Consider the following 19,713-nt stretch of genomic DNA (forward strand, 5'->3'; position numbering starts at 1 on the left):
GAGAATCTCCCTAGACATCCATTGTATGTCTTAGCCTCCAGTCCCCTAATCTTCTTTCTTGCTCTTCTCTGCACTCTTCTAGAGTCTCAGCATCCTTTATGTATCATGATGACCAGAAAATTGCTTTCTTCTTTGGCCCCCAGGCCCTGGTTTCAGGGATATTCCACTCCAGTTTCCCCCCCCCCACCCCAGGCTGGTGCCCACTCACAGCTCCTGGCAGGGTGGCCCTTCCTTGGTCACCTCTCCGTTGGACTGCTGTAAGGTGTTGCCCTACAGTGTTGCGCTTGAAGACCAGCAAGAAGTTGCGGCTAGTCTAGTGCAAGTGGCACTAGATCCCCCTTTCCTGACTTTGGTGGCCATTTCCATTTGAACTGCAGTGAAAAGAGCCCTTCCGGTCCTGGCTTGCTTTGCCACCAGGGAAAGGGAGGAGGGAGACGCAGGCAGACCAGGAGAGGGTAAAAAAAGACCTAGAGATTTTAAATGTATTGAAATGTTGCATTGCACGACCTCTTCATTGTGCCACACTCTTCCTCCACATCAACAGCGTTTAACAAACGCTCTTGGTCGGAGCGCTGTTTCTAAGGGAGTCCTTTGGAAGAGCCAAAATGACCGGCACTCTCTGAAAAGCTGCATTTCACTTCCCCAGTTTTGCTTAGGGCTGCCAGCAGGGGGTGCTGAGCTCTCTCCTTGGCTTGGAAGTCTAGCGTCTCCTCTCTCCAGGACGCCGATAGAGGGCCTGGCCCGGAGCTCTCTGCTATTTTCTCCTGAGCCGATAAGACCGCCGCCGCCGCCGCCCTGATCAGCCCCCAGCGCCCGGAGACTCCGCCCTGGGAACAGTGAACCACCTGGGCTGGGGGATTCGCTCGGGGGCTCAACAGCTCAGAAAGGGCCAGATGCCTTCCCTCTCGCACAGCTGCCCCCTCTCGCCACGCAGGCAGGCAGGATTCCCCACAGATACGGGGTGGCCAAGAGAAGAGGTTGCGCTGAGACCCCCCCACTTTGGAGGCTTGCGTTTTTGCCCTCCTCCCATCAGCCGGGGCTGTGGCAGGAACTCCAGCCGCCTAGGGAGACCAGCAGCATGGTAGCCACCCGGCTGCCCCCCATCTTCTCTGGGGCTGGGAGCAGCCGGCGCTGGGCTCAGCAGGAGCGGGGTGGGTGGGTCTAGCCCTCGTTTGCCAAACAGAAATCTCGGTGCAGAGGATCGTGGTCCAAGCCCCCCCCCCCACACTCAGCACCAGTTGCTGGCCCAACAAGAAGTGGCTGAGCTACTGCCCTCCTCCTGCCCACAAGAGACCCAGAGGAGGCTGTTAGGTTAACTGCTTTTATTACCCACAAAGGCGAGCAAAGCACCGTTCCCGCAGCTGGTGCAAGGCCAGAGGAGGGGGGGCTTGGGAAGGTCATGGCACAGCACTGAGCCAAACAATTGCCGGCAAGATGCACCCACTCTACCCAAAGGGCTCCGAGCCTGGAGTGAGTGAGTGAGCCTGTTGGTGGCCACTGAAGTCCAGGGCCAAAACGACTCTCCCCCTTCATCATCAATCCCCATAGCACATTCGCGGGACTTCCGTGGTCTTGGCAGGCTTTTAGGGATGTGCTAGGGGTCACCGTCCCTGCCTGCAGAGACAGCATGTGAGTCACGGGCGAGGGGGCGTTACAGGCAGCAGTTTCTTACTCCCGAGGGCACCATATCTTTGCAAACTCCGACGGGGGTGGGGGGTGGGGGGTGGGGGTGCTTTTTTTTTTTTAATTTGCATTTATATCCCGCCCTTCTCCGAAAACTCAGGGCGGCTTACACTTCAGCATCCAGACGTCCAGGAGTCACACTGAGGCTCCTTCTCCCCCCACAGCCTCAGGGGCTGTTCCAAGGCGCCCCAGTCCGCAGGTCAGGGGTGGGCCAGGACCCTTGGGACGAGCAGCCCATCAAAGCTGCCTTGGTCCAACTTTGGCTTCCAAGGCGTCTTCAGAGCCGGGTTATCTGGGGCCGAGCAATCTGTGCCTGCAGAAGGAGGGAAGGCAAAGGCAAAGTGGGGAAAGAGCCTGAGGAGGGCAAGCCAGAGAGAGAGGGGGGCCCCGGGAAACCCTCTAGGAGCCCTGCCTAAATGGTCCTGGTGTCTGCAGCCCCATGTGGGATAGGGGCAGTTGGCCTTCTCCCTCCCCACCCTCTAGGAACTGTCCTTGCTGGTGTTCACTGCCCCCCACGCTCTGCCCCCACCCCCCACCCCAGCTGCTTTGTTCTGGGTTCCCGGGGAAGATGGCTGCTCCTCCTGCCTCCCTCCCTCCCTCCCTCCCACCCCGGGTTGTGTCTCCCAGGGAGGGTCACCACCCAGATGCCCCTCCCCCTTCTGGACCTGGAGGGAGATGTCCACTTGGTCGAGCTGAGGCCCGAAGCTGCCCTGGGTGGGTGTGGGGCAGGCATCTTCCCTGCTGGTGCTGGCAGAAGGGGCTGCAGGGAGAGAGTGGAGGGGGCGCAGTGAGACGAAGGTCCTCCCGCCAGAGAGGCATCCAGCTGAGGGGCACATCCTTGCCCTTCTCAGATGGTCAGCAGCCCTTGGGCAGCCTCAGGAGGAAGCTGGGGTCTCTCTTCCAGAGATGCTTCTGACAGGACCTACCTGGCCGCTGTTGCTGGGCTGGGGGGCTCTGTGGGGGGAGGCCCTGAGGCCTGGCCACCCAATCCGAATCATTCTCGTACCATTTCTCCTCATTGGGGTTCAAATACAACTGCCTAGGGAGAGTAGGAAAGGCGGTCAGAGAGATCCAAGCTCTGACCCTGGACTGGCCAGCAAGAGGACGCCAGACTGAGCCTGCTCCCCCAGCAGATGTTCTACCAGGAAAGAGGGGCTCCCACCTCCCCACAGTAACATGAGAGGAGGGAATCCATGTCCTGCCTCTGCGGCTGTACCCGGAACCCCAAATGCAACACAGCCTGCTTTGGCACAGGTGCCACCTGGTGAGGCCTTCCCCTGGCCACCTTGGATGTTTGCAGTGACAGGGCTAGGAGCTGCGGCTGGGCCCTGCCTTCCTCTGCCCCAATTGTGTGGGGAGGCACGGGCAGCTGCTCCCAATCTGGCCCTGGATGAGCCACCTCCAGAGCCGCCCATAGAGGCAAGTGGCATTCCCTGTAAAGTGGTGCTGGATGCTGTAGTGCCAGCCCTTCCAGCAGGACAGCCCCCTTTCAAGACCCACTCCAGCTCTGCTTTCTCCCTGACTGCTCCAGAACCGCCCTCGGGACAAGCCCCTCTGGGTTAGTAGAGGCCCCTGAATGCCTCTTGCCGTTTTCAGCCTTTCAGGGCCGGACTAGAAACCAGGCAACTGGGAGCTCTAGTCCCACCTTAGGTGTAAAAACTGGCGGGGGACTTTTGGCCGCTCCCTCTCTCCAAGGCCAACCCGCCTTGGAGAAAACAGGGCCTGCAGACCAGTCGTGGGAAGGATGCCCCCTTTCCAGAATGGCTATTAGTTCACTTTTTCAGAACAAGCCTGGATAAGCAAATTGCCCCAGTACAAATGAGAATGGGAGGAGGTAGTAGACACCATCATCCCCCCTACCCAAACAGCTGCCCAAGTGACCACCAGACAACAATGCTGTGACCAGCAAGTCCGACCCGCAAGCGATCTAGCCATGAAACTCAAAACCAAACTGCTAGCAGACCCCTGGTTCCGTGAAAACCAACCACATCTTGACAAAAAGGGATGACCTAGCATGGAAGGGGACATAACACTACATCCCAGAGTTCCTATGCACCTTAATCCTCCAGAGGAGGCATGACATCAAATCAGTGGGCCACGTTGGGTTCCTAAAGACTTTACACTTAGCACGGAGGCAATTCTGGTGGCCCGGCATAAAGAAAGACGTGGACAGTTATGTGCAAAGTTGCGCCATCTGTGGCATGATAAAAAAGCAACCAGGAAAACCCCCTGGGCTGCTGCAACCGGTGGCAGATCCAACGAGGCCATGGGAGGAAATCTCAATGGACTTCATAGTAGTTTTAATCAGGGATCTTCAAATATTTGAATTAAGTCTAAGTGTGAGGGGTGGCGCCTGCTTTTCTGCAATGTTTCCCTTTGTAAAGGGCTGTACTTAGAGGTACTCTGTACTCAAAACCAGTAGACGGCTCCCTGATGTAGAGGTCCCTGTTTCACAGAGGGAACCTTTGGTCTAGTTTCATGCCTGCAACTTGACCTTCCAATTGTTTGCTGTTTCTGTTTGGACTGCAGTTTTAAGCTGTTGGCATATCGCCCGTGGAAACGGTTGCCTCGAGGAACCTGCCCAGAACAAACACACCACCCGCAAACCAGGCCCTTGTCACCAGACGGGCACAGGGCAGAAGACTCGCCAGGCAGCTGGGAGAGGCCGGAGAAGAGCTTCCCAAGCTCCGAACAGGAAATGCCCCTCCAGGCCTGCCTGGGGGCATGAGCCAACTTTGGCAGCAGCCCAGAGGGCAGGGCCGTCGTCGCCCAGGAGGCCCCGACAATGTACCTGTGGTCTTTCCTTCGGCGTCTGCACTGCCAGCAGAGGAGGGCGGCCAGGAGCAGGATGAGGAATAGCAGGACTGCCAGGCCCAGGGCCACCCCCACGGCCACCCCAACCTTGCTGACGCTCTGATCACAGTGTCGGCCAGTGTACCAGTAGGCGTCCGACTGCTGGCAGCTGGAAGAGAAGGGCAGAGTTCCAGGGCTGTGGGGCAGGTGGCGGGGAGTGGGGGGGCCGCCTTTCTCTAACAGAGAGATTTTAGTTCAATCTTCATTGCCTTTCAAACTCTGAATGAGAATGGGGCACTGGGAAGGGGGGCCACGCCTGGCCATGAGACCCAGAGGAGGGCTCCGCCTTGCTCCTGGGGCACCGTGCCAGGAAGAAGCTGGGCGGAACTCTGCAAGGAATGCCCTCCATGGCTACTTTGGCCTCAGATGCTCAGAGCAGCCACTCCAGATCTTCAAGGTCTCATGGGCGGCTCTGTCTCCCCCTCCCACAGCCAGCCCACCCTCCCAGGCCCTTCTGCTGAAAAGCCCAGGCGGGGCCAAGAGTGGGGCCTGGAGTCCATTCTGCTGGCCCTGGGGCCCTTCCTCTGCTGTTCCCTTCGGATGAAGGGGCAGGGGCTCTGAATATTGTGCTGGGGTTTCCAAAGGAAGTTCCATTGGTTGGATAGTGACTGAGCGGAGGGGCCCAGGCCCACCTGCCTCTGACCTGCCCTCCCCCGCTCTACTCACTAGCAGTTCGGCCCATCTGCCTGGATGTAGCAGCTTCCCTTGTCACAGCGGAAGGGATCCTGGTGGAAAAAGCTGCAGTTGGAGACGCACTGCAACTGGTTGCTAATGTTTCGGGCCAGGTAATACGGCTGCAGCTCTTGCTTGATCACAGAGTCATTTCTGCAGATTTTGGACAAGTCTAGCAGGCAGGAGGAGAGGAGCTGAGTCAGCCGAGGACCGGTGCACCCCCATTGCAGGCTTCTGGGACCCCAGGGGTCCAGCCAGCCTCTGCTGCTGCTTTTGGCCCGGAAATGTCACACAGCCCCTCCCCCACCTCTGGCATGGGCTCCAGGTCCGTCTGGGCCCTTGCCTGCTTCCTGAACTCATCCATGGATAAAATGCGCCCTCCAGCAGAGGGGCCTGCCTTCTTTCCCTTTGGTTGCTTCTCCCTCTGTGCACGCTCCCTCTCTCTCTCTCACACACACACACACACACACGCACATTCACACATTGCATGCACCCACTCTCACCTTGAGGACTGAGAGGCACTTCAATCACCACAGAATCACTCGAGTTGAAACACAGCTTCCCTGAAAGAGATCCGGTTATCACATTATTAAAAGCTCCAATTGCCGTTGGAAAATAGGTTCTTTTAAGGGCCTAAATCTAGTCAAAGAGCCAGGAGGAAGTGAGCAGAGGAAGCTGCCTCCAGAAAGGGGCTTTTCCCAGGTTTGGGATATTGCATGCCAACCAGCCCCCAGGAACTCCTTTCCCTCCCCCTCCCCCTAATAGGGATCCTCTCCCCTGCCCTGCCTTTTTCTCCCCCAGGGCACTGGGGCCATCTGGGGGGGAGGGGAGAAGGGCCCCCTCCTCCTCACTCTCCTGTCAGCAGTAGTAGCAGCCAAGAGCCCCCGCTGCCCCTAGGCCACCTCTTTTTGCCTGGTTTTCCAGCCTTCATCCTTTCCTCTCATCTCAGGATTGGGGGGAGTTTGACGTGCTGTCACTCCCCCCCCCCCCCCCGCCCCCCGTCAGAAGCCAGGCCAGGGCCTCTTGGCCAGGAATTGGCCACCTGCTAGCCAGCTAGCCCAGAGTGAGCCCCTCCATACCCAGGGCTGCTGCGGTGGAGCCCCCTCACCTTTGATCTCGGAGGACCAAACTTGCTCCTTGCTGTGCAGCTTAGTCTGGATTTTGTCCACAGCTGCATTGTAGGAGGCATTGAATTTGGAGAAAGGCACCTGCAGAATCACTTGGTGGTCCACGTTGATGCTACCGTTGCTGGTGGGAAGAGAAGGGGAGGAAGAGGCTACTTCACTGGGTCCTGAGCCCTGCCCCAAGGACACCAGGATTGTGGGCATTGGGCCACCCACAGAGCCCCTGGGGGGGGGATGCCTGCTGCCTTGGGTGGGGCTTTTGTGTAAGGACAGGTGGAGGTGGGCAGCCGAGCAACTGTCTCCCCCAAATGGGGTCCCAACCTGGTTCCCAAATAGCTCACCTCAGACGAATCACAATTACTTTCTGGTACCCAGGAATGTTGGCATAGAAAATATTCATCTGGAGAGAGAGAGAGGGAGGGAGGGAGGGAGAGGAAGAGAAGGGGCAGTTACAGAAACTGACGAGACATCATCATAATGAAAGTATCTCTGAGGATGCACAGTGAGGCTGTTGCCCACCCCAACTGCGCCATTTCACCCCAGAACTGTTGGGGGTGGGGAGCCTCTAAACAGGCATCAGTCTTCCAATGTTCCCCTTAAGAGACTACAGGCAGAAGTCCAGGCTTCCACCCCAATGACAGAGCACCTGGAACCTGATCAGCAGTAGGTCCAAATGAGAACAAGGACCCGAGTTTCAGAACAAGTCTGCCAGCCTCCAACCTTCATTGAGCTACAAAGGCAGATCTGGGGGTCCAATCTGGAGGACGTCTGTCTGCACCGAAGTCTGGCCAATAGCCAGAAAAGATCAAAGGGCTTCAGGGGACAGCCGGCTGCCTCTTCCAGCCCACCCACAGCCAGGCAGAGGGATGCTAGGACACCCGGCCAGCTCTTCTTTGGACTGGGCAGCATCTAAGCGGCAGACCCCTGAGCCCATGGTCAACCCTCATCCCCCCAGCTGCCCCTGGCTCTCAGTCCCAGCTCCTGGGACGGGGCAAGGGGAGCTCTGGTGGATGGACAGGGGGTCTCTTCACATCACCCTAGCCACCCTCTTCACCTGCTGCTCAAATTGGGCCGCAAAAGTCCGGAAAGCAAGAGAGCCAGGAATAGCCATCTCTGCTGTAAAATTCTCTTGGATCACTTTGACGAAGACGTTGATTGTAGCCATAATCGTCCCTGCCAAAAAACAAAGGAGAGTGAAAACCTCCGGGTGTCTCCAAGCCAGGGCCCCCAGGCTTCTCCCCTCTTCTGGCCCCTTCCCTCTCCCCAACAGGCAATAATCGTGGGCTTATTCACTTATCTCATTATTTATAGGTCTTCCGATTTCCCCAAAGCCTGGTTTAGAGTCAAAGATTTGCTAACTCATAGACGCAGAAGTCCAGCTAACGCCCTGGTAGCATGGGTGCCCGTGCACCCATCTAGCAAATATGCCCATAAAAACAATGTTCTCATTAACACCCTTGTACCTTCTGTGCCCACACGCCCTTGAACAACAGCCTGTTCATGGCCAAGGCTGTGAGGGGGGGGGGTGTCCCTTCCCTGAGATGGCAGGGCAAACCGCCCTCTCCTCAGCTCACTTGGGGTAGGAGGGAGTTCACTCTTTCAATTGCTCCTGAAAACCTACAGAATTGGGTCACAGCCCTGAACACTCATAGCCCTGAGAGCCTCCCTTCTGGACCAGGTGGGCTTCTAAAGCAGGCCCTTGTACAATGCACTGAAGTAGTCCAGGCAAGCAGGACTGAAGGCCTCTCTGGATAGAGAGCACCACAGGTGTTGCGCCAGCCAAAGCTGGCAAGGGTCCTTCTGCAGTGGAAGTCCAGGAAGACCCATTCCAGGCAGTGCCATCTCCTGAAGAGAGACTGTGGACCTGCCTGCCTGCCTGAGAGCTGCAATGGACAAACCATACCATCTTGGTATGGTCCACCTTCAGCTCCCACTCAGATCCTTAAGGCTGACCTCAGGAGATTTTCTCTCACAGCAGAACAGGGCAACGGCATCCTTGGTGCTCCCTGAGGTCTTCTTGCAGAGCCCAACTAAGTAACATTGCTAATGTGACCATCATTGATGAATGTCATCTGGCATTGATGTTGTTTCTTAGTTAGGTCGTGAAACATCTGCAAGAAAGCTCAGAGAGCACCAAGGACAACCCCTCCCCCAGTTCAACCCTGAGCTACAAAGCTGCTCTTCTACAACAGAGGAATGCTGTGGGTTTCTGATGGTGGTGGGGTGTGTGTGTGTGTGTGTTTGGTGAGCAGATGCTCCACATTTGTGGTGGAAGAAGAAATAAATGATCCATAAGAGTATTTTTTTTAAAAAACACCGGTGATTAAGCATTTTAATTATTATCTGCCTTTACTTGGAAAGTAAAATGCTGTACAATCAGGCCAGAAATATATTAAGGGAGATCACAGCAGCAAAAAGAGGCTACTCTGAAAAGCTAAAGAATCAGTTCTCAACAAATGAACCAGCAAATATGTGGACAACTCTTAAAAATATCAGCAGTTACGGCAAACCACCTTCCCAGGCTGAAGGAAATCAACAACTGGCAGATGAGCTAAACGTGTTTTACTGCAGGGTTGAAAGGAAACTACAGCCACCTATCTCCACAACCCCCAGACACACTAACAACAGCTCCTACAACTGACCCCATCCCATTGGGTTCCCAACCCCTAGTGATCACAGAAAAGGAAGTGCAAGACCTATTTCACAGATAAAAGCCAGGAAAAGCTTCAGGCAAAATAACTCCTTCTTGCTTAAAAGTCTGTGCTGACCAATTGGCCCCCATCTTCACCCGTATCTTTAATAAATCACTAGAGATGTGCTATGCTCCTTCTTGCTTCAAACGCTCTACTATCATCCCAGTGCTGAAGAAGCCCACCATCAAGGAACTGAATGACTACAGACCAGTTGCTCTAATATCTGTAGTCATGAAAACTTTTGAAAGGCTAGTGCTGTCCCACTTGAAAACCATCACGGATCCACTGTTAGACCCCTTGCAATTTGCATACTGAGCAAATAGATAGAATAGAATAGAATTTTTTTTATTGGCCAAGTGTGATTGGACACACAAGGAATTTGTCTTGGTGCATATGCTCTCAGTGTACATAAAAGAAAAGATACCTTCATCAAAGTACAACATTTACAACACGAATGATGGTCAATATATCAATATAAATCATAAGGATTACCAGCAACAAAGTTACAGTCATACAGTCATAAGTGGAAAGAGATTGGTGATGGGAACGATGAGAAGATTAATAGTAGCGCAGATTTAGTAAATAGTTTGACAGTGTTGAGGGAATTATTTGTTTAGCAGAGTGATGGCCTTCGGGAAAAAACTGTTCTTGTGTCTAGTTGTTCTGGTGTGCAGTGCTCTATAGCGTCGTTTTGAGGGTAGGAGTTGAAACAGTTTATGTCCAGGATGTAAGGGACTGGAAATATTTTCACGGCCCTCTTCTTGATTTGTATACAGGTCCTCAATGGAAGGCAGGTTGGTAGCAATTATTTTTTCTGCAGTTCTAATTATCCTCTGAAGTCTGTGTCTTTCTTGCTGGATTGCAGAACCAAACCAGACAGTTATAGAGGTGCAAATGATAGACTCAATAATTCCTCTGTAGAACTGGATCAGCAGCTCCTTGGGCAGTTTGAGCTTACTGAGTTGGCTCAGAAAGAACATTCTTTGTTGTCCTTTTTTGATGATGTTTTTGATGTTAGCTGTCCATTTTAGATCTTGCGATATGATAGAACCTAGAAATTTAAAGGTTTCTACTGTTGATACTGTGTTGTCTAGTATTGTGAGAGGTGGAAGTATGGAAGGGTTTCTCCTAAAGTCTACCACTATTTCTACAGTTTTGAGTGTGTTCAGTTCCAGATTGTTTCGGTCGCACCACAAGGCTAGTCGTTCGACCTCTCATCTATATGCGGATTCGTCATTGTTTTTTTTTGTTTTTTTTTAATTTCTTTTTGTCACAACCGTATACTCAAACAATTGTTGTAGATAAAACAACATATTTTGAAGAAAATATACATATATATAAAAAAAAATATGCATCAACTATATCAATTTGATATGATGAAGGGAACAATAGGACAGGAACGGTAGGCACTTTTGTGCTCTTATGCACGCCCCTTATAGTCCTCTTAGGAATGGGGTGAGGTCAATAGTAGACAGTTTTTGGTTGAAGATTTTGGGATTTTGATTGTCTCGAATGAGATCAATCACTGTTGTGTCATTTGCAAACTTCAGTAGTTTAACAGATGGATCGTTGGAGATGCAGTCATTGGTATACAGAGAGAAGAGAAGTGGGGAGAGCACACAGCCTTGGGGGGCCCCTCTGCTAATTGTACAAGTATCTGATGTGATCTTGCTTAGCTCCACCTGCTGCTTCCTGTTTGTTAGGAAGTTTGTGATCTACTTACAAGTCTGTTCTGGTACCTGTAGCTGGTTTAGCTTAGTTAGAAGAGTGTCTGGAATGATGGTATTGAATGCTGAACTAAAATCTACAAAGAGGACCTTTGCATAGGTCTTTGGAGACTCAAGATGTTGTAGGATGTAGTGCAGAGCCATAGTAACAGCATCATCTGTTTATCTATTTGCTCAGTATGCAAATTGCAAGGGGTCTAACAGTGGATCCGTGATGGTTTTCAAGTAGGAAAACACTAGCCTTTCAAAGGTTTTCATGACTACAGATATTGGAGCACTGGTCTGTAGTCATTCAGTTCCTTGATGGTGGGCTTCTTTGGCACTGGGATGATGGTAGAGCGTTTGAAGCAAGAAGGAACATAGCACATCTCTAGTGATTTATTGAAAATATGGGTGAAGATGGTGGCCAATTGGTCAGCACAGACTTTTAAGCAAGAAGGAGTTATCTTGTCTGGGCCTGGCGCTTTTCCTGGCTTTTGTCTGTGAAATAGGTCTTGCACTTCCTTTTCTGTGATCACTAGAGGTTGGGAACCCAATGGGAAGGGATCAGTTGTAGGAGGCTTTTGTTGGTGTGTCTGAGATGGGGGTTGTGGAAGTAGGTGGCTGTAGTTTCCTTTCAAATCTGCAGTAAAACTCATTCAGGTCATCTGCCAGTTTTTATTTATTTATTTATTATTCATACTTTTATACCGCCCTATCTCCCTAGGGACTCAGGGCGGTTTACAGCCACTTAAAAACATATATATATACAAGATAAAACATTAATTTAAAAAACTCATTACATAGGCCGAATATTTAAAATAGAGATATAAATAATAAAACCCCATTTAAAACCAAATTTAAAATGTAAACATTTAAAAAATTTAAAATTCTAGTCCAGTCCTGCGCAGATAAATAGATGTGTTTTAAGCTCGCGGCAGAAGGTTCGAAGGTCAGGAAGTTGGCGAAGTCCTGGGGGAAGCTCGTTCCAGAGGGTGGGGGCCCCCACAGAAAAGGCCCTTCCCCTGGGTGTCGCCAGTCGGCACTGCCTGGCCGACGGCACCCTGAGGAGTCCCTCTCTGTGAGAGCGCACGGGTCGGTGAGAGGCGTTCGGTGGCAGCAGACGGTCCCGTAAGTAGCCCGGCCCTATGCCATGGAGCGCTTTGAAGGTCATTACCAAAACCTTGAAGCGCACCCGGAAGGCCACAGGCAGCCAGTGCAGTCTGCGCAGGAGAGGTGTTACGTGGGAGCCACGAGGGGCTCCCTCTATCACCCGCGCAGCCGCATTCTGAACTACCTGGAGTCTCCGGGTGCTCCTCAAGGGGAGCCCCATGTAGAAAGCATTGCAGTAATCCAGACGAGATGTCACGAGAGCATGAGTGACCGTGCATAGGGCATCCCGGTCTAGAAAGGGGCGCAACTGGCGAACCAGGCGAACCTGGTGAAAAGCTCTCCTGGAGACGGCCATCAAATGGTCTTCAAAAGACAGCCGTCCATCCAGGAGGACGCCCAAGTTGCGCACCCTCTCCATTGGGGCCAATGACTCGCCCCCAACAGTCAGCCGCGACTGCAGCTGACTGTACCGGGAAGCCGGCATCCACAGCCACTCCGTCTTGGACGGATTGAGCTTGAGCCTGTTTCTCCCCATCCAGACCCGTACGGCTTCCAGACACCGGGACAGTACTTCGATAGCTTCGTTGGGGTGGTCCGGTGTGGAAAAGTACAGCTGAGTGTCGTCAGCGTACAGCTGGTACCTCACACCGAAACCACTGATGATCTCACCCAGCGGCTTCATATAGATGTTGAACAAGAGGGGCGAGAGAATCGACCCCTGAGGCACCCCACAAGTGAGGCGTCTCGGGGCTGACCTCTGCCCCCCCGTCAACACCGTCTGCGACCGATCGGAGAGATAGGAGGAGAACCACCGATGAACGGTGCCTCCCACTCCCAATCCCTCCAACCGGTGCAGCAGAATACCATGGTCGATGGTATCAAAAGCCGCTGAGAGGTCTAATAGGACCAAGGCAGAGGAATAACCCCTATCCCTGGCCCTCCAGAGATCATCCACCAATGTGACCAAAGCCGTCTCAGTGCTGTAACCGGGCCGAAAACCGGACTGGAACGGGTCTAGACAGACGGTTTCCTCCAGGTACTGGGGTAGGTGACATGCCACCACACTCTTTACAACCTTTGCCGCGAAGCGAAGGTTGGAGACCGGACGATAATTACCTAAAACAGCTGGGTCCAGGGAAGGCTTCTTGAGGAGAGGCCTCACCACCGCCTCCTTCAAGGCGGCTGGAAAGACCCCCTCCAACAAAGAAGCATTCATAATCCCCTGGAGCCAGCCTCGTGTCACCTCCTGTGCGGCCAGCACTAACCAGGAGGGACACGGGTCCAGTAAACATGTGGTGGCGTTCAACCTACCCAGCAACCTGTCCATGTCCTCGGGAGCCACAGGGTCAAACTCATCCCAAATAGTCTCAACAAGACGGCTCTCTGACATCCCACCCGGATCTACCCAATTTTGGTCCAGGCTGTCCCGAAGCTGAACGATTTTGTCATATAGATAACCACTAAACTCCTCAGCACGTCCCTGCAACGGGTCATCCCGCTCCCCCTGATGAAGGAGAGAGCGAGTAACCCGAAACAGGGCGGCTGGGCGGTTATCTGCCGACGCAATGAGGGAGGAGACGTAGCAACGTCTCGCTTCCCTCATTGCCACTAGGTAGGTCCTAGTATAGGACCTAACTAGTGTCCAATCAGCCTCCGAACGACTGGACCTCCAGGAACTCTCTAGGCGTCTTCTCTGGCGTTTCATCCCCCTCAGCTCCTCGGAGAACCAGGGAGCTGGTTGAGACCTACGCCAGGTCAGAGGCCGCAAAGGCATGACACGGTCCAAGGCCCCCACCGCGGCCCGTTCCCAAGCTGCGACAAGTTCCTCGGCCGTGCCGTGAGCCAGACCCTCAGGAAACGGCCCAAGCTCCGTCTGGAACCTCTCTGGGTCCATCAGGCGCCTGGGACGGAACCAACGTATTGGTTCCATCTCCCTGCGGTGTTGAGTGGCGGTCAGAAAGTCCAGGCGAAGGAGAGAGTGATCTGACCATGACAAAGGTTCGATGACTAAATCCCTCAAATCCAGATCCTTCAACCACTGATCAGAGATGAAAATCAAATCCAGTGTGCCACCCCCACTGTGAGTGGGGCCATCAACTACTTGAGTCAGGTCCAAGGCCGTCATGGAAGCCGTGAACTCTCGAGCAACTGAAGATGACATGCCGGTCGATGGCAAGTTGAAATCCCCCATGACAATAAGTCTAGGGGTCTCAACCGCCACCCCAGCAAGCACCTCCAGGAGCTCGGGCAGGGCAGCTGTCACGCAGCAAGGAGCCAGGTACGTGACAAACAAGCCCATCTGACACCTATGGCCCCACCTCACAAAGAGGGATTCACACCCGGCCATCTGAGGTACAGTGGTCTCCCTTGGCTCTAGACTCTCCCTAATCACAGCCGCCACCCCCCCACCCCTACCCTGGGCCCTCGGCTGATGGAATGCCCGGAAACCCGGTGGGCACATTTCAACAAGGGGCACGCCCCCTTTTGCGCCCAACCAGGTTTCCATAATGCCCATAAGATCCGCGGCACCCCCCTGGATAAGATCATATATTAGGGGGGCCTTATTGACCACGGACCGTGCGTTGCACAACATCAGCCGATTACCTTCAGCCTGGGAAGGTGGTTTGCCGTAACTGCTGATATTTTTAAGAGTTTTCCACATGTTTGCTGGTTCATTTGCTGAAAACTGATTCTTTAGCTTTTCAGAGTAGCTTCTTTTTGCTGCTCTGATCTCCCTTGTTAGTGCATTTCTGGCTTGATTGTACAGCATTTTATCACCTTTCCAATAGGCTTCCTCTTTGGAATGTCGTAGTTGCTTAAGTTTAGGTGTGAACCAAGGTTTGTTGTTACTGTATATTTGCAAGTTCCTTGTAGGTACACACAGGTCTTCACAGAAGCTGACATATGATATTACAGTATCCAGGTCTGCAGAGGTATCTTCAAAAATATTCCAATCAGTGCAGTCAAAGTATGCCTGTAGCTTTAATTTTGCCTCCCCCATCCATGTCTTCATTGATTTAATTGTTAATTTTGTGGTTTTAAGTCTTTGCCTGTAAGCAGGTACAAGGTGAATCATGCAATGATCAGAGTGTCCTACAGCTGCTCGTGGTAAAGACAGATAAGCATCTTTTAGTGTTGTGTAGCAATGGTCTAGAGTATTCTTGCCTCTGGTGGGACAATTGACATGCTGAAAGTATTTTGGTAGCTCTTTCCTTAAGTTTGCCTTGTTTAGATCTCCCAGAATAATGGCCAGTGAATCAGGGTGTTTGGCTTCAGCCTCCATGATTTGGTCAGCTAGAGTTCGTAATGCCTTGTTTACACAGGCTTGTGGTGGGACATAATCAGTAATTAGAAGAAATGAGGAAAATTCAGGAGGCAAATAGTATGGTTTGCAGTTGATAATTAAAGTCTCTAAATTGTTGTCACAGAATTTGTAAATTACTTTTAAATCTTGACACCAGTTGATGTTAATATATAGGCATAAGCCTCCTCCTTTCTTTTTACCAGATGTTTCTGTAATTCTGTCTGATCGTTCAATCTGAAATCCTGGAATGTTCAGGCTGCTATCTTCAATTGATTCATTTAACTAGGTTTAAGAGAAGCATAAGACTGCTGAATTGCGAAAATCAGAATAGTATTTGTTTAAGAGGAGTATTTCATCCATCTTATTTGCAAGTGAATGTACATTTGTTAGGAAAATTGAAGGCAGAGGAGTTTTAATGCGATTTCTTAATCTGTTTAAGATCCCAGCCCGTTTACCTCTTTGCCGCTTCTGTCGTTTGGTTTTTTTGGTAATCCATGGCTCCGGGGGAATTGCCTTCTCCTGTGTTAGAATCTCCTCCGCGTTTGTAAAGACAGGTCAACAGATGATGCTGTTAATATGGCTCTGCACTACATCCTACAACATCTTGAATCTCCAAAGACCTATACAAGGGTCCTCTTCGTAGACTTTAGTTCAGCATTTAATACCATCATTCCAGTCACTCTTCTAACTAAGCTAAACCAGCTATAGGTACCTGAACAGACTTGTAAGTGGATCACAAGCTTCCTAACAAACAGGAAGCAGCAGGTGAAGCTAAGCAGAATCACATTAGATACCTGTAGAATTAGCACAAGGGCCCCCCAAGGCTGTGTGCTCTCCCCACTTCTCTTCTCTCTGTATACCAATGACTGCATCTCCAACGATCCATCTGTCAAACTACTGTAGTTCGCAGATGACACAACAATGATCGGTCTCATTCAAGACAATGATGAATCCGCATATAGACGGGAGGTTGAACGACTAGCTTCATGGTGCAACCAGACCAATCTGGAACTGAACACACTCAAAACCGTAGAAATGGTGGTAGACTTTAGTAGAAACCCTTCCATACTTTGACCTCTCACAATACTAGACAACACAGTGTCAACAGTAGAAATCTTCAGATTTCTAGGTTCTATCATATCGCAAGATCTAAAATGGACAGCTAACATCAAAAACATCATGAAAAAAGAATGTTCTTTCTGCGCCAACTCAGAAAGCTCAAACTGCCCAAGGAGCTGCTGATCCAGTTCTATAGAGGAATTATAGAGTCTGTCATCTGCACCTATATAACTGTCTGATTTAACCTAAGATGGCGCCGACGAAGGCTGCCTCGGTGAAATGCTCTCTAATTGTTTCTTTATTTCTAATTGTTCTCTGGGACTCACTACGGATTTCCTACTCACGAGACCATCTGCTAAAAATTAAGGAACATTTCTTTAAGGAGCAGCTTTCTTTAATCTCACCCCCGCCTGTCTTTACAAACACGGAGGAGATTCTAACACAGGAGGAGGCAATTCCCACGGAGCCATGGATTACTAAAAAAACCAAACGACGGAAACGAAGGAAACGAGGTAAACGATCTGGGATCTTAATCAAGCTAAGAACTCGCACTAAAACTCCTCTGCCTTCAATTTTCCTAACAAATATACGCTCACTTGCAAATAAGATGGATGAAACTCCTCTTAAACAAATACTATTCTGATTTTCGCAATTCAGCAGTCCTATGCTTCTCTGAAACCTGGTTAAATGAATCCATTGAAAATAGCAGCCTGAACATTCCAGGATTTCAAATTGAACGATCAGACAGGGTTCCAGAAACATCTGGTAAAAAGAAAGGAGGAGGCTTATGCCTATATATTAATTCAACCTGGTGTCAAGATTTTAACATAATTTACAAATTCTGTGACAACAATTTAGAGACTCTAATTATCAATTGCAAACCTTACTATTCGCCTCGTGAATTTTCCTCATTTCTTCTAATTGCTGTTTATGTCCCACCACAAGCCTGTGTAAACGAGGCATTACGAACTCTAGCTGACCAAATCATGGAGGCTGAAGCCAAACACCCTGATTCACTGGCCATTGTTTTGGGAGATCTAAACAAGGCAAACTTAAGGAAAGAACTACCAAAATACTTTCAGCATGTCAATTGTCCCACCAGAGGCAAGAATACTCTAGACCACTGCTACACAACACTAAAAGATGCCTATCGGTCTTTACCACGTGCAGCTGTAGGACACTCTGATCATTGCATGATTCACCTTGTACCTGCTTACAGGCAAAGACTTAAAGCCATAAAACCAATAATTAAATCAGTGAAAACCTGGACGGAGGAATCAGAATTAAAGCTACAGGCATGTTTTGACTGCACTGATTGGAATATTTTTAAAGATACCTCTGCAGACCTGGATGAACTCACAGATACTGTAACATCATATGTCAGCTTCTGTGAAGACCTATGTGTACCTACAAGGAACTTGCGAATACACAGTAATAACAAACCTTGGTTTACACCTAAACTTAAGCAGCTACGACATTCCAAAGAGGAAGCCTACAGAAAAGGTGATAAAATGCTGTACAATCAGGCCAGAAATGCACTAACAAGGAGATAAGAGCAGCAAAAGAAGCTACTCTGAAAAGCTAAAGAATCAATTTTCAGCAAATGAACCAGCAAACATGTGGAAAACTCTTAAAAATATCACCGCTATGGCAAACCTCCTTCCCAGGCTGAAGGTAATCAACAACTGGCAGATGACCTGAATGAGTTTTACTGCAGGTTTGAAAGGAAACTACAGCCACCTATCTCCACAACCCCATCTCAGACACACCAACAACAGCCAAGCCTCCTACAACTGACCCCATTTCATTGGGTTCACAACCCTAGTGATCACAGAAAAGGAAGTGCAGGACCTATTTCACAGACAAAAGCCAGGAAAAGCTCCAGGCCCAGACAAGATAACTCCTTCTTGCTTAAAAGTCTGTGCTGACCAATTGGCCCCATCTTCACCCATATTTTCAATAAATCACTAGAGATGTGCTATGTTCCTTCTTGCTTCAAACGCTCTACCATCATCCCAGTGCCGAAGAAGCCCACCATCAAGGAACTGAATGACTACAGACCAGTTGCTCTAACATCTGTAGTCATGAAAACCTTTGAAAGGCTAGTGCTTTCCTACCTGAAAACCATCACGAATCCGCTTTTAGACCCCTTGCAATTTGCATACCGAGCAAATAGATCAACAGATGATGCTGTTAATATGGCTCTGCACTATATCCTACAACATCTTGAGTCTCCAAAGACCTATGCAAGGGTCCTTTTGGTAGACTTTAGTTCAGCATTCAATACCATCATTCCAGACATTCTTCTAACTAAGCTAAACCAGCTACAGGTACCGGAACAGACTTGTAAGTGGATCACAAGCTTCCTAACAAACAGGAAGCAGCAGGTGAAGCTAAGCAAGATCACATCAAATACCTGTACAATTAGCACAGGGCCCCCCCAAGGCTGTGTGCTCTCCCCACTTCTCTTCTCTCTGTATACCAATGACTGCATCTCCAATGATCCATTTGTTAAGCTACTGAAGTTCGCAGATGACACAACAGTGATTGGTCTCATTCGAGACAATGACGAATCCGATATAGACGAGAGGTCGAACGACTAGCCTTGTGGTGCAACCAAAACAATCTGGAACTGAACACACTCAAAACCGTAGAAATGGTGGTAGATTTTAGGAAAAACCCTTCCATACTTCCACCTCTCACAATACTTGACAACACAGTATCAACAGTAGAAACCTTCAAATTTCTGGGTTCTATCATATCGCAAGATCTCAAATGGACAGCTAACATCAAAAACATCATTAAAAAAGGACAACAAAGAATGTTCTTTCTGCGCCACTCAGTAAGCTCAAACTGCCCAAGGAGCTGCTGATCCAGTTCTACAGAGGAATTATTGAGTCTGTCATTTGCACCTCTATAACTGTCTGGTTCGGTTCTGCAACCCAACAAGAAAAACACAGACTTCAGAGGATAATTAGAACTGCAGAAAAAATAATTGCTACCAACTTGCCTTCCATTGAGGACTTGTATACTGCACGAATCAAGAAGAGAGCCGTGAAAATATTTGCAGATCCCTCGCATCCTGGACATAAACTGTTTCAACTCCTACCCTAAAAACGACGCTATAGAGCACTGCACACCAGAACAACTAGACACAAGAACAGTTTTTTCCCGAAGGCCATCACTCTGCTAAACAAATAATTCCCTCAACACTGTCAGACTATTTACTGAATCTGCACTACTATTAATCGTTTCATAGTTCCCATCACCAATCTCTTTCCACTTATGACTGTATGACTATAACTTATTGCTGGCAATCCTTATGATTTATATTGATATATTGATCATCAATTGTGTTGTAAATGTTGTACCTTGATGAACGTATCTTTTCTTTTATGTACACTGAGAGCATATGCACCAAGACAAATTCCTTGTGTGTCCAATCACACTTGGCCAATAAAATTCTATTCTATTCTATTCTATTCTATTTGGTTCTGCAACCCAAC

The 19,713-nt window shown here is 50.1% G+C and overlaps 1 protein-coding gene across 1 annotated transcript; it reads right to left on the reverse strand.

The window, feature by feature from the left end:
- Window positions 1–1,784: 1,784 nt before the first annotated feature.
- Window positions 1,785–15,673, reverse strand: LOC131197678 (mucin-17-like). Its single transcript, XM_058182030.1, has 10 exons — window positions 15,604–15,673; window positions 7,387–7,505; window positions 6,674–6,732; window positions 6,317–6,456; window positions 5,712–5,771; window positions 5,203–5,380; window positions 4,475–4,645; window positions 2,610–2,722; window positions 2,349–2,443; window positions 1,785–1,996 (listed from the first exon to the last, which is right to left on the reverse strand). Exons 2-10 carry the CDS (start codon window positions 7,495–7,497, stop codon window positions 1,961–1,963), a joined length of 963 nt encoding a protein of 320 aa, XP_058038013.1. The 5' UTR covers window positions 7,498–7,505; window positions 15,604–15,673; the 3' UTR covers window positions 1,785–1,960.
- Between the last annotated feature and the right edge of the window lie 4,040 nt (window positions 15,674–19,713).

Source organism: Ahaetulla prasina, chromosome 4, assembly GCF_028640845.1.
Source record: "Ahaetulla prasina isolate Xishuangbanna chromosome 4, ASM2864084v1, whole genome shotgun sequence".
Classification (NCBI taxonomy): Eukaryota; Metazoa; Chordata; class Lepidosauria; order Squamata; family Colubridae; genus Ahaetulla; species Ahaetulla prasina.

Coding starts and splice junctions, on each gene's coding strand:
- LOC131197678 (XM_058182030.1), bottom strand. CDS start 7,497: ATGGCTACAATCAACGTCTTCGTCAAAGTGATCCAAGAGAATTTTACA. Junction 5,381..5,711: donor AGTGCCTCTCAGTCCTCAAG/GTGAGAGTGGGT, acceptor CCTGCCTGCTAG/ACTTGTCCAAAATCTGCAGA. Junction 1,997..2,348: donor AAGTGGACATCTCCCTCCAG/GTCCAGAAGGGG, acceptor CTCCTTCTGCAG/GCACAGATTGCTCGGCCCCA.